The following is a 12,202-nucleotide window of genomic DNA, read 5'->3' as shown; positions in this document are numbered from 1 at the left end:
TCTGTCAGTTTTCTAATTGAAAATTGATTAAAACCTAAAAGGCCTTCACCTCTGGATCTTGGGGGGTTCCCAAGCCAGAATGCTCTGAATTTTGGCCCGGAGGGGCTGCTCCTTGCCTCCTACCATAAATCACTGAACCCTTCCCTATCTGGCACATACTGGCCTTGAGAGTCAGACCTCATCTATGCAGAGCCCAAAGCACTGTTCTGAGGTGGCACAGGTAGTCCTCCCAGCTAGAACTGATGACTGCAATGTTGTCTAGGTAGGCACTACTGAAGTTCTCCAACCCATCCAGGAACTGATTGAACAACCTCTAGAAGGTGGCAGGAGCGATCTTCAACCCATCATCCAAAATTAAAAGTGACCTTCCAAAGTAGAAAAAACAGACCTCTCTTAGGTCGCCTCAGTTAAGGCTATCTGCCTGTACCATCCGCTGAGGAACTTAGTAGCACCAAATTGATCAATGAGCTAGTCAGCTCGGGGGATGAGGTATGCATCAGTCTTAGTGACTGCATTGAGCCCCTGACAATCCATGCAGAAACTGAGTTCAGGGGTGGGACCTGGAGGGGTAGCCTTGAAGACCAGCACCTCTGGTCTGGACCAAAGATTGCTTGAGGGCTCAATTACTCCTAGCTCCAACAATTTAGAGAATTCCTCCTTTTTGCTGGCTCTCACCTGTCAGATAGCCTTTAGAGCTCAATCTGCACAGGAAAACTGTCCCCAGTGTCAATATCATGGGTAGACATGTAGCGAGCCCTGGGGTTAGGGAAACAAGAAAGGCAAAATTTCCCAACACTTGGAGTTCCTCTGTTGCTCTAGGGTCAGGTTAGGGGAGGGGAGAGGTTGACACCCTCCACTGACCCATCCTGCTCTTTGGGGGTAAGGAGGCCAGTGAGAAGTTCTCTCTCCTCTTCCACTCCATCATCTGTGACCAGGAGCAGGGTAACTGTGGACCTCTTGAATTAGGGCTTGAGGCAATTGACATGCAGAACCTGTAATGGGTCCCTGGGGGTCTTGAAATCTACTAAGTATGTGACATCCCCCTTGAGCTCTTTAACCTTATAGGGCCCAGACCATTGGTCTCTCGGGCCCAGGCTCCACAGATTCCATCACTCACACTTTTTAGCCGGGCTGAAATTCAACCAGAGTGAACTTCTGGTCATACCATTGTTTTAAAAGCTCCTGGCTGGCTTCCAGTTATCAAGTTAACCTTCACGCTCCTCCAGAAAAACTTCATCTGGGTACAGAGGGCCAGCATGTAGCAGACCACATCATGAGGGGCTCTCTTTGGAGATTACTCCCATCCCTCCTTGATCAGGCTCAGAGGTCCTTTGACAGGGTGCCCATATGGATGTTCAAAGAGGCTGAATCCAACTCATTTTGCTGTACCTCCGTGTACGCAAACAGCAGACATGGCAAGAGGGTGTTTCACTTCTGTCTCAAGGGCTCTGACAGGCCCATGATCATGATCTAAGGGTCTTTTTACATAACTCTACACTCATCCCAAATGGATTTTATGTATACTGAAATGAAGTTAAAACCGTGGTCAGATCATGGGGGTCATTTTGACCCTGGCGGTCCGAGACCGCCAGGGTTAAAATGACGGAAGCACCGCCAACAGGCCTTGCACTTCTCTCCTGACTTCCCACTGGCCTGGCAGGTGGGACAAGACCTGCAGAATGCATCGGAGGTCATCTTCACCCTGGGCCAATAAAAGTGGGTGACAAGCCTGCCAAAGGTCTTGTCCTGCCCAAGATGACCTGCCAAATGAACATCATGAGCCAGCTCCAGTAGGAAGGTCTTGTACCACTGGGGAACCACTAACACATGGGCTGCACCACGCACAGGAACCTTAGGCTCACTAAACAAAAGACCATTCTCCCAGTATATCAGGTGATCACCAGAGATGTCTCCAGTTGCGTGGGCCTCGATTTGCCTCTGTAGGCCCTAAAGAGTAGGGCACTCCTTCTGCGCTCTGCAGAGCTCCTCCATTGTGGTACCGCTTTCTTTCTGCCAATTGGTCAGTTCACATACATTTTCCAGGATGGCAATGTCCTCTCCTGTAGGTTCCAGAGCTTTGCCCTCAGGCTGCACCTCCTCCTGACCGTGGGACTTTCTAGAGCAGGTTTTCCACACCCCTTGGCTTTCCTCTTCTTGACAGGTTCTTGGGCTATTCATCCAGGCTCCAGGTCCTCCTGACTACCCTCTCACGCGGCCATGGACCGTGTGGTCAGGCACACCCACTCAGGCAACCCCAACACCTCAGGTGGGACCAGAGCTCCACCTCTTTCCAGATGGTGTGCTCCAGGTCATTATCAAGCAGGCAGGCAATCCACAGGCATGGATGAACTCACAGCTACCCTCAAGGAACCTGAGATCCCCCTGCCATTCAAAGGGAACCAGAGCCACTTGATAATTGTCGGCTACTAAAACCTGTCGGACTACATTCGGACCTACCTGCTTTGATGAAACAAGATGACATAGATGGTTGCCATGCTGGCTCCTGTGTCTCTCAGAGAGTGCAATCTCTCGTGACCCACTGCTGTTACTTTTTAGTGTTGCTAGGCATAAAGGCCTTTAGTACCATCTCTCTGTCACTAATGTAACCTCTGCACTACCCCCCATACTAATTGAGGCAATCTTCTCCCCAAGCTCTTCACTAGATAGCCTCAGTGTCTGCCCATCAGTGAGGGGCTGTTCCCACTTGGAACACTTGGCATCAACCTTGAAGTGTCCAATCTGTTGGCACTCATAGCACTTAGAAGTGAACTTCCCTGATGACTTATGATCAGGAAACTTACTTTTCTTCTGATCCTGCACTGTGGAATTATTTTGGGAACCTTTAGATCACATGTTTATATTTTTGTCTTCCGCACCCTTGCTCCAGTGTGGACCCTGCCCACCCTTGTGTTGATCCTCCAGATACCTTCTTGTGGACCCTGGTGCTGAGTCAGTGGTCTGCGTCCTTGACAAACTCTCTGGGGTTAGTGGGCTTGCTATTAGTCAGCTGTTGGCACACAGCTGCAAAACAAAGACTAAACATGTGCTCTCTTGCCACCAAATTGAACAGCCACTGGTAATCCTTTACTTTACTGCCCATCACCCAACCATCCAGTACCTTGCAAAAGGAATCTACACAATCCAGCGAAGACTGATTTGGCAGCTTCTGGCTGCCCCTAAACTTCTGCCTGTACTTTTCTGGGATGAGGCCATACTTCCTGACATGGGTGGCCTTCGGTAGGGCAAGTAGGGTCTCCTTTGTTTTACTAAGTATCTGCCTCCAGAGAATGCCCCCCAGCCCTCCTCAGGGACCCTATTAATCTTTAGAGCAACCTCATAGGCTTCATACGACTTGTCGATGTCATCTCTCACAACAAAGGTAGGCACCACATCCTTTGCAAAGTGGTCCCTCTTGTCTCCAGAGAGCATTGAAAGTACACTGTCACCAGAAATTTTTGGACTCCACTTGTTTAGCTCTGATCTCCAGCTCCCTGAGACTTAGCCCATGGGTCATTCCCTTTTCTCCATTGATAGTTTATTTTCCTCCAAGGTTCTTTCACTCTGTGCCTTCCTCTCCTTTATCTTGAGTTTATCAATCTACAGCAGAAACTCCCTCTCTGCCTTCCTATCCCTAGGCTCCTCTGGAGACAGACCTTGAGAAGACACTCTGCTGTATCCTCTGGCAAGGAGTTCCAATTCAGGAGAGAAGTCATCCCCCTCAGTTGAATGCTGCATCTCAGGACTGGGATCCAGGTCCTCACCTTGCCTTTCCACACCATCATCCCCTTCTGTTGCTGTAACCAGTGACTGACGGACTTCTGCCCAAGCTTTTGACACCTTTTGAATCTCGAGCTCCAGTTTTCTGGTGTTGATCTTAGCTGGAAGTCCCCACTCCTTGCGGAACCCCATGTGCTCAACCACAATGCAGGCATCCACGTTGGCAAGCTCAAACTCCATCCTTGCAGGTGTGGTGTATTGTACAACAGTCAAGTAAAATGAGAGGGAATTTGGGAAAAGCAAAATGGCAAATGAGGAAGAATTTAAAATAAACTTGAAATTATATCAAATTTATTTATCTAGTGTAACACAAAATTACTGTATGGTACTGCAAAAACACAAGTCCAAATTTTTCTGCGGAACACCAATTTTGGAAATGTGGTGTACTGGTTGAAGGGGGAGAAAAACCATACTCAAGCAGAAACCACAGTCTCCGTCAGGGTGAAACACACGCAAACCCAAATTAACCAGTGCTTAACCCTCTAGTAGCTTGGCACAAAAGCAGTCAGGCTTAATTCAGAGGCGATGTGTAGAGTATTTATGCAGAATTTCAAAATAAATAAAGTGAAAACACAGCACAAGAAAAATCCCACACCAATTTATGAAATTAGAGTAAAATGTAGTAAGTATTTGGCAGCAAAATGACAAGAATCTTATCAGTAGGACCGGAGATATGAATGTTTTTTTAGGTAAGTAACACACCTAAAAGCACAAAGTGCCGTCCACAGTTATCTGGTCGTGCAAGACCAGGTGAAAATCCCAAGTTTAGGCCGACCGCCATGAAGCATGTTCCAGATACAGGAACCACGTTAGTTCAACTGAAAGACTTACCTTCAGAGGTCAGCGCAAACAGTTCTGCTTGTGGTGGAATGAGCTGCAAGGCACACAGAGAGTATCGCAGATGGTTGTTGATGTATCATGAAGACCAGGCTGGGCACCGAGGAACATCATTGTTGTAGCGCGAAGATCATATCGGGCGTTGCGGACAGTTGTTGCTGGAGCTTCGTGTTGGTGTTCACCACAAGCTGTTGATGCTGTATCTCGAAGTAAGGATCTCTTGCTGTTGGCCGTCATTGGCAGTTGCTATGCCACAAAGAGTGTGGTTTACCAGAACTTCACATTGGCAGGCACCAGCAAGATCTTGATGCGAACTGACCCGTTTGCACTGACGAAGAGCCCAAAACTTCAGGATTTTTCCTTTTCTTTGGAAAAGAGCTCAACTCAGGCCACACCAAGGGTCTGGGACCTGAGGGGCACCTCTTGGGGGTCAGCAACTTACTCCAGTAGAGGGCAGCAGAGCTCAGGCAGGTCCAGTTGCTTTTCCAGTCACAGGTCCAGGCCGCAGGTCGGATAAGCAGGTGCAGCATACCTCTGAAGCTTGTTATGTTTCTGTTGCTCAAAACAGGAGTGTTAGAAATAGGGTCTTAGGTTGGCAGCCAGGATACCCCCTGTCTAAGCAAGGACCCTCTCTCTAGTCAGGGTAAGTCACACACAATCCAAATTATCCAGTGCCCACCCTCTGGTAGTTCGGCACTGAGCAGTCAGGCTTAAATTAGGAGGCAATGTGTAAAATATTTGTGCAATAAATCATGCAATAACACAGTATAAACACCACAAAAGTACACCACGCTGGTTTAGAAAAATATAGAATATTTATCTGAGTAGGTTGAGGTCGAAACGATCAAGATAAGATAAATACAAGTTGAAATATCACTTTTGTAATGATAGAGTCCTTACTTCTTAAAAAACAACAATGGTCTCTTGCGAGCGCAGCTGTGTGGAAAACGGGGAGGTGTACGTCGGTTTCTCCGGGTGCACATAGACGATATGTTGATGTTTTTCCATGCAGCAAGGGCTTTGTGTCGATTTCCGGTGCGCAGACTTGGATCTTCTTCGGGTTCCTGGGTATTTGGACGCCGCGAGGACGATGCGTAGAAATCCTGGCCGTGCAGGACAAAGTCACAGGAGCTGCGGGGATCCGGTGGGTGATGCGTGGAAATTTCTAGTGCACAGCAGGTGCTGCGTCGATTCCTCTTGCGGGAAGTCAGGCTGTGCAGTTCTGGCTTGGTGATGCGTCGATCTAGTGGGCCGTGCGTCGAAGTTCCGGTTGTAATGCACACGCTGCGTCGATCTCCACTCAGGGAGTCGTGCTGCGTTATTCCAGTTCGGCTATGCGGTCATTTTCTCACTGCAGAGCAGGCTGTGCGTTGATTCCGGCAGGCTGTGCTTAGATTTTCCCAGCACAAGGAGTTCTTTGCAGAGATGAAGTCTTTTTGGTTCTGAGACTTCAAGAAACAGGAGGCAAGCTCAATCCAAGCCCTTGTATAGCAAGTCTCAGCAGAGCCAGAGGGCAGCAAGACAGCAGGACAACAGCAAGACAGCAGTCATTTACAGCAAAGCAACCAGGTGAATCCTTTGGGCAGCCAGGCAGCTTCTCTTAGCAGGTTGCAGGTTCTGGTTCAGAGTTTCTTGCCCAGTAGGTATCTTGTCAAGAAATGTCTGAGTTGTTAGGGTCAGGGACCCAGTTTATATACCCAAATGTGCCTTTGAGGTGGGGGAGACTTCAAAGAGTGGCTTAGAAGTGCACAAGGTCCCCTTTCAGTACAATCCTGTCTGCCAGGATCCCAGTAGGGGGTTTGGCAGTCCATTGTGTGATGGCAGGCCACTGTCCTTTGAAATGTAAGTGTAAGGCCCTCCACCCTTCCAGCCCAAGAAGACCCATTCAGTATGCAGATGTGTGACTGAGCATCCTGTGTTTGTGGTTGTCTGGGTCAAATGCACAAGGGAGCTGTCAACCAGCCCAGCCCAGATGTGGATTGTAAGGCACAGAAGGTTTTAAGTGCAGAGAAATGCTCACTTTCTAAAAGTGGCATTTCTAAAATAGTAATATAAAATCCAACTTCACCAATCAGCAGGATTTTGTTTTACCATTCTGGCCATACTAGATATGACCTGTTAACCCCTTTCTAATTGGAATCTACTAATCAAACAGTTTTTGAGGGTACCCTTAGTGTTAGCCTATGAAAGGAGCAGACCTCACAACAGTGTAAAACAAATATAGGAGTTTTACACTACCAGGACTTATAGAACACATATGTCCATGTCCTGCCTTTTACTTAGATAGCACCCTGCCCTATGGGTTACCTAAGGCCTACCTCAGGGGCGACTTATATGTAGAAAAAGGGGAGTTTAAGGCTTGGCAAGTACTTTTAAATGCCAAGTCCAATTGGCAGTGAAACTGCACACACAGAACTTGCAAGGGCAGGCCTGAGACATGGTTATGGGGCTACTTATGTGGGTGGCACAATCAGTGCTGCAGGCCCACTAGTAGCATTTAATCTACAGGCCCTGAGCACATGTAGTGCACTTCACTAGGGACTTATAAGTAAATTAAATAAGCCAACTGGGTATGAGTCAATGTCACCATGTTTTAAGGGAGAGAGCATGAGCACTTTAGCACTGGTTATCAGTCATTAAGTGAATCCTAAAACCAGCAGAAATAGTGTCAAAAAGTGGAGGGAAGCAGGAAAAAAAAGTTGAGGGTGACCACCCTAAGGCTGTCAGGTCTAACAAGCAGGGTAGTCTGCAGACTCTTGGAGCCTCGGATGAAGGGTGCAGTTTCGGTCTTCCTTCACAGCAAGCACCACAGCAGGCCACAGAGCAGCAGAGTAGCAGGGCAGCAGACTGGGAGTCATTCTGGCAGCAAAAGAAGCAATGCAGTGCTTTTTCTGTAGTATCCACAGGTCCGGAAGTGTGCTGGAGAGTTGGGTCTGAGGGTCCGATATTTATATCTGGTGCCCACTTTGAAGTAGAAGTTTCTACAGAATTCCTTTTGAAGTCCTTTACGTTTTCTACTTCCCCTGTCCTGGCTCCAAGCTGGCTACATGAACAATGCAGTGGTGACAAGTCCTTTTTGTGAAGACAGGGCACACCCTATTCAGTTACAAGTGGGGCTTGTAACTGAATAGCCCCCCCCCCCATCCTGTCAGCTGATGGCCTATCCAAGCATACCTAATCCCTCTATTGTGTGGCTGTCTGGGAGGAATAAATAAAGTTCAACTACCAACTAACCCAGTCATGTGACACAGAATCAGGCTACAGGCACAAAATCGTTAGGGCAGGAAAATGCCAGAGTCATTTTCAAAATTATAACTTAAAATCCAACTTTACCAATAAAGGGGACTTTTATTACCATTTCTAAGACATCAAACACAAATGGTTTTCATGTTCCCAATCAAAAGTTAGCACTTATTAAATGTAAAATGTTAATCCAATCTTATCCTATGGGAGGTATATGCCTCAGAGAAGTGGAAAACAAATTTAGTCATGTTCCACTACCAGGACATGCAAAACTTAAAAGTACATGTCCAACTTGTTAAATACACTCTAGGTTATGTAGGGCTTACCATAAAGTTGACCTTATATGGATTAAAAAGGAAGGTTTGTGTCTGGCAAGAGGTTTATCTTGTCAGGTGTAAATAACAGTTAAACGCTGCACACACAGGCTGCAATGGCAGGCCGAGGACAAGTTTAAAGGGCCACGTAAGTGGGTGGCACGAAAAATGCTGCAGAGCCACTAGTAGCATTTAATTTACAGGCCCTGGGTACATGTAATGCAACTTTACTAGGGACTCACAAGTAGATGAAGGGGCATATATATGAGCCCCTAGCACCCCCTTGTGCCACATTTGCGGTATTTATTTTGATGCAAATGTGTCGTTAAAGTGGCATTTCCCATGCACCATATTTACAAAGTGGTGCAATGCTTGCATTGTGCCACTTTGCAAACCCTTGTGCCACATTATGCCTGCGCCAGGCATAATATATGCAAGGGGGGCGTTCCCCCATTAGGGGGGCTGAAAAAATGGCGCAAGGAAATCTAAAAGATTTCCTTGCGCCATTTTTTTTGCCACTTTTAACGCCTGCTCAGAGCAGGCATTAAAAGGGGGCATGCCATTATTTAGAATGGGCCCCTATGTACTCTGCAGGAGTAGCGCCAACATTTTGGTGCTACTCATACAGAGTACATCAATAGCATCACATAGAATGACGTGATTGACCCCTTCCCTGTGTCATGGTGCACCATATTTTAAATACAGCGCACACATTGTGGCGGTAAGGGGATGCTAAAGGGCACAGGGAAAGTGGCGCGGCACTTGGTGCAGCGCCATTTTCCATAAATCTGCCTCTGAACATGCCAGTTTGATGTACGCCAATGTTACCATTTTTAAAGGAGAAAGCACAAGCATTTTAGCACTAGTTGGCAGTGGTAAAGTCCCAAAGCCAGCAACACCAAAATCAGGAAAAACAGGAGGCTGGAAAGCAAAACATTGGGGGCAAACCACTCCAAGGATGTCAGGTCCAACAATCTGCTGGAAGCTCTTGTCACTTAAAGAAAAAGAGAGAGAAGAGGATATAGGGTTTCCTGTACATCTACTTTTAACCTGTAGAGCAACCATATTATGCTTCTAATTAAAAGCAAAACAACCCTGGAATACTGGCATTTTAATACAGGCACCTGTTAATTACTTCAAAAACCCTTACATTTGTTTTGCGAATGGCAAAATCTTACAAACATTTCCCATGCTAAACCAAAAGATGCCATCATTTCACCATATGGGACTAGCTTTAATTCAAGGATATTTAAAGTGTGAAAACTGGCTGAGAAGTAGACCTACAATACAGATCAGGGTTTCCGATATCCATCAGCAACTCACACTATAGAGGTACACATACTCTAAAACAACCTCCGCCATCCACCCTATACCGTTATTGTATAACCTAGGCTCTTTTGGGGCATATATGAGAGGAGTCTCAAGATGACGTACGGGTGGGAGAAGGGGCAAAATATTTGTGCAAAGTTTGGGTCAGACTAGGCGTTAAGGGACCTTTGGACCCATTTCCATGGTTAAACACCATGGAATGCGTCCATAGGTGCACTCCTCAAGCCCCAGGAACACCCCCACCCACACCAGAGGGACACCGGATAAAGGGGGACCCCATCCCAGGTGAGTATAGGTAAGTCTTTTTTTTTTTATTTAAAGTGCCATCGGGGGCCAACTTGGAGCCCCCTGCATGGCACAGGGTGCAATGGCCATGCCCAGGGGACACTGGTCCCCTGTGCTGGCCATTGGGGTGGTGGGCATGACTTCTGTCTTTTCTAAGGCAGGAGTCACGTGGTATGGATGGTTTTGTGTCAGAAAATGATGCTAGGCTGGTTAGAGTCATCTTTTTTTACTCAAACCACCCTAATGTCATTTTTTGGTGCAAAAGCCCCTTGTCCCATACCACCAGCCCCACCCGGCTAACGTCATTTTTTTTTTTACGCTAGCCCACCCTTTGCTCCTGCTTGTGTCATTCCATAAATATGGTGCCCGGCTGGTGCACCCCAGCCCCTGCAGTTGCAAAGGCCATACCCAGAATTTTGAGACCCACAGTTTGCAGACCCTATGATTCTGGGACTGCAGACATTTTTAAGTGCGAGTAGATGAATTCCACCTGGAGTTATTGCTCCTGGAGGGATTCTGTAACTTGTGATAAGGGCTTTAAACAAAGAGTACATAATACCCAATGCCAAGGAAGATATCAGTATTCCTCAGTTGTCCAGGACCACATCACCATACTAGCCTGCTGGACAGGGATGCAGAGATGACTATCCGGTGATGTGTTTGAGATGGGTGGTGGAGAATGGAGATCGGGATTTCTCCTGGGGGGTGATAGACTAATTTAGGCTAGTAATATCAACTTGTGTGCTCCACTATGGCATCTGCAAGTCATAATCCCTACACCCCGTATTGAAACATTGCAGCAGAGTAGCACAATGGCCCTAAATTGATCTTCCGATACCAAGTTATCTCATTGTTGGTGACGTGATATCAGTGCAAACGTTTCTCGTTAATACCTTTTTTTGTTCCACACACTGTTGCATTTCTAGTTTCGTCAGGATAGGATGCTGACAGTTGTGCGGTTGCCACATTATGGCGCGCCAGTCGCAGGTTCGATTATCGCCACAGTTGAGACAGGGAACAACCCATTGTCCTAAAAATCAGAAAAATCATTTAGTGGATCAAATAGATGTTACTGTATATTTGGTACCATGAGTGAATTATTCACCCTTTATAGTTAGATGTATATATATATATATATATATATATATATATATCAGGGTCACCCAAGAGTTTCATCAGTACACTTGAATTATAACCCAAAAAAGATAACAATATTGAAGAACAATTAATATACTATTTTTAATGTCAGATGTGACTTTTCTTGCATCAAGATCTTTTTGAAATCTTTTATCTCGGATTGGACTCCAAATAATAATTTGCATCACAGACTTTATAGAATGGCTTACATATCACGAATTATAAGCACAGGGCTACTGCTATGCAATTGCCTGATCAAATAAGCTGAGTAGAGCAGACACGGGGCTGAAACTTGCTGTACATGGCTTTTTGTTGTCTGGACTAACTTAGATAAGCTCAAACTCAGCTTGTAGTCCCCTGACAGGTCAATATGTTTTTAAGGTATGACTATCATTAATGTCCAGGCACACTCTTACCAGGGAGCAGATTTTTACTCCCGGGTAAGGCAGGCATGACAGCCTGAGTGCTGATTCTGTTGGACTTCTGCAGAGCATTGAAAACTGTCCATCATCAACTACTGCTGGAGCACTTGTTCTCACCTAGTGGAGCCCAATGGCAAAAAACTACACTTCCTTGTAAAATGTTTGTTCTCTAATTTCCATGGCATGTTTGTCTGATGGATGCTCCATACGGCTGATGGGTGGATTTTCCTGTACAATATGTTTGTCAGGCTGATGCTTCCTACGGTATGTTTTAATGATGAACACATGCTCCTTGTGTTATGTTTGTCAGATAGATGAATGTTTCTTACAGTATGTTTGTGATGCATGGTTGCTAACTAAAGTACGCTTTGTGATGCATATATGCTCCCATTGGTATGTGTGTCGGAAGCATGGTTGCTTCTTACGACATATTTGTCTGTGGAGCGATGTTCCTTATGGTATTTTATATGATCGATGGATGCTCGTTACAGCATGTTTGCTTGATTGATGGATGCTTCCTCTGGTATATTTGTCTGACAGATGCTCCCTAGGGCATGTCTGCCCTGTGGGTGAGTGATCCCTGCAGTACATTTGTCTGATGGAAGCATACCCCAATGGAATATTTCTCTGCTGCATGGGTGCCTAATATGATACATGTGTCTGAACGATGGATTCTTCTCACGGTATCCTTATCTGATGGATGGATGCTCCCTTCGGTAGGTTTGTCTGATGGATAGCTGTTCCCTCAAGTATGTGTGTCTGATGGATGGATGCATGCTCCATACTATATCTTTGTCTGACGCATGAACGCTTCTCCTGGTATGTTTGTCTGATAGATGTTCCCTGCTCTGTGTTTAT

The 12,202-nt window shown here is 46.2% G+C and overlaps 1 protein-coding gene across 2 annotated transcripts in view; it reads right to left on the bottom strand.

The window, feature by feature from the left end:
• CPED1 (cadherin like and PC-esterase domain containing 1) overlaps positions 1-12,202 on the bottom strand; it is a 297,241-nt gene that overhangs the window by 89,669 nt on the left and 195,370 nt on the right. For both annotated transcript variants that reach the window (XM_069229864.1, XM_069229865.1), the window contains exon 9: positions 10,679-10,815. In XM_069229864.1, coding sequence (XP_069085965.1) covers positions 10,679-10,815 — 137 coding nt within the window. The remainder of the gene's footprint in view (positions 1-10,678; positions 10,816-12,202) is intronic.

This window comes from Pleurodeles waltl, chromosome 4_1, assembly GCF_031143425.1.
Source record: "Pleurodeles waltl isolate 20211129_DDA chromosome 4_1, aPleWal1.hap1.20221129, whole genome shotgun sequence".
In the NCBI taxonomy this organism is placed as follows: Eukaryota; Metazoa; Chordata; class Amphibia; order Caudata; family Salamandridae; genus Pleurodeles; species Pleurodeles waltl.
This window is presented reverse-complemented; position numbering and strand designations above follow the sequence as displayed.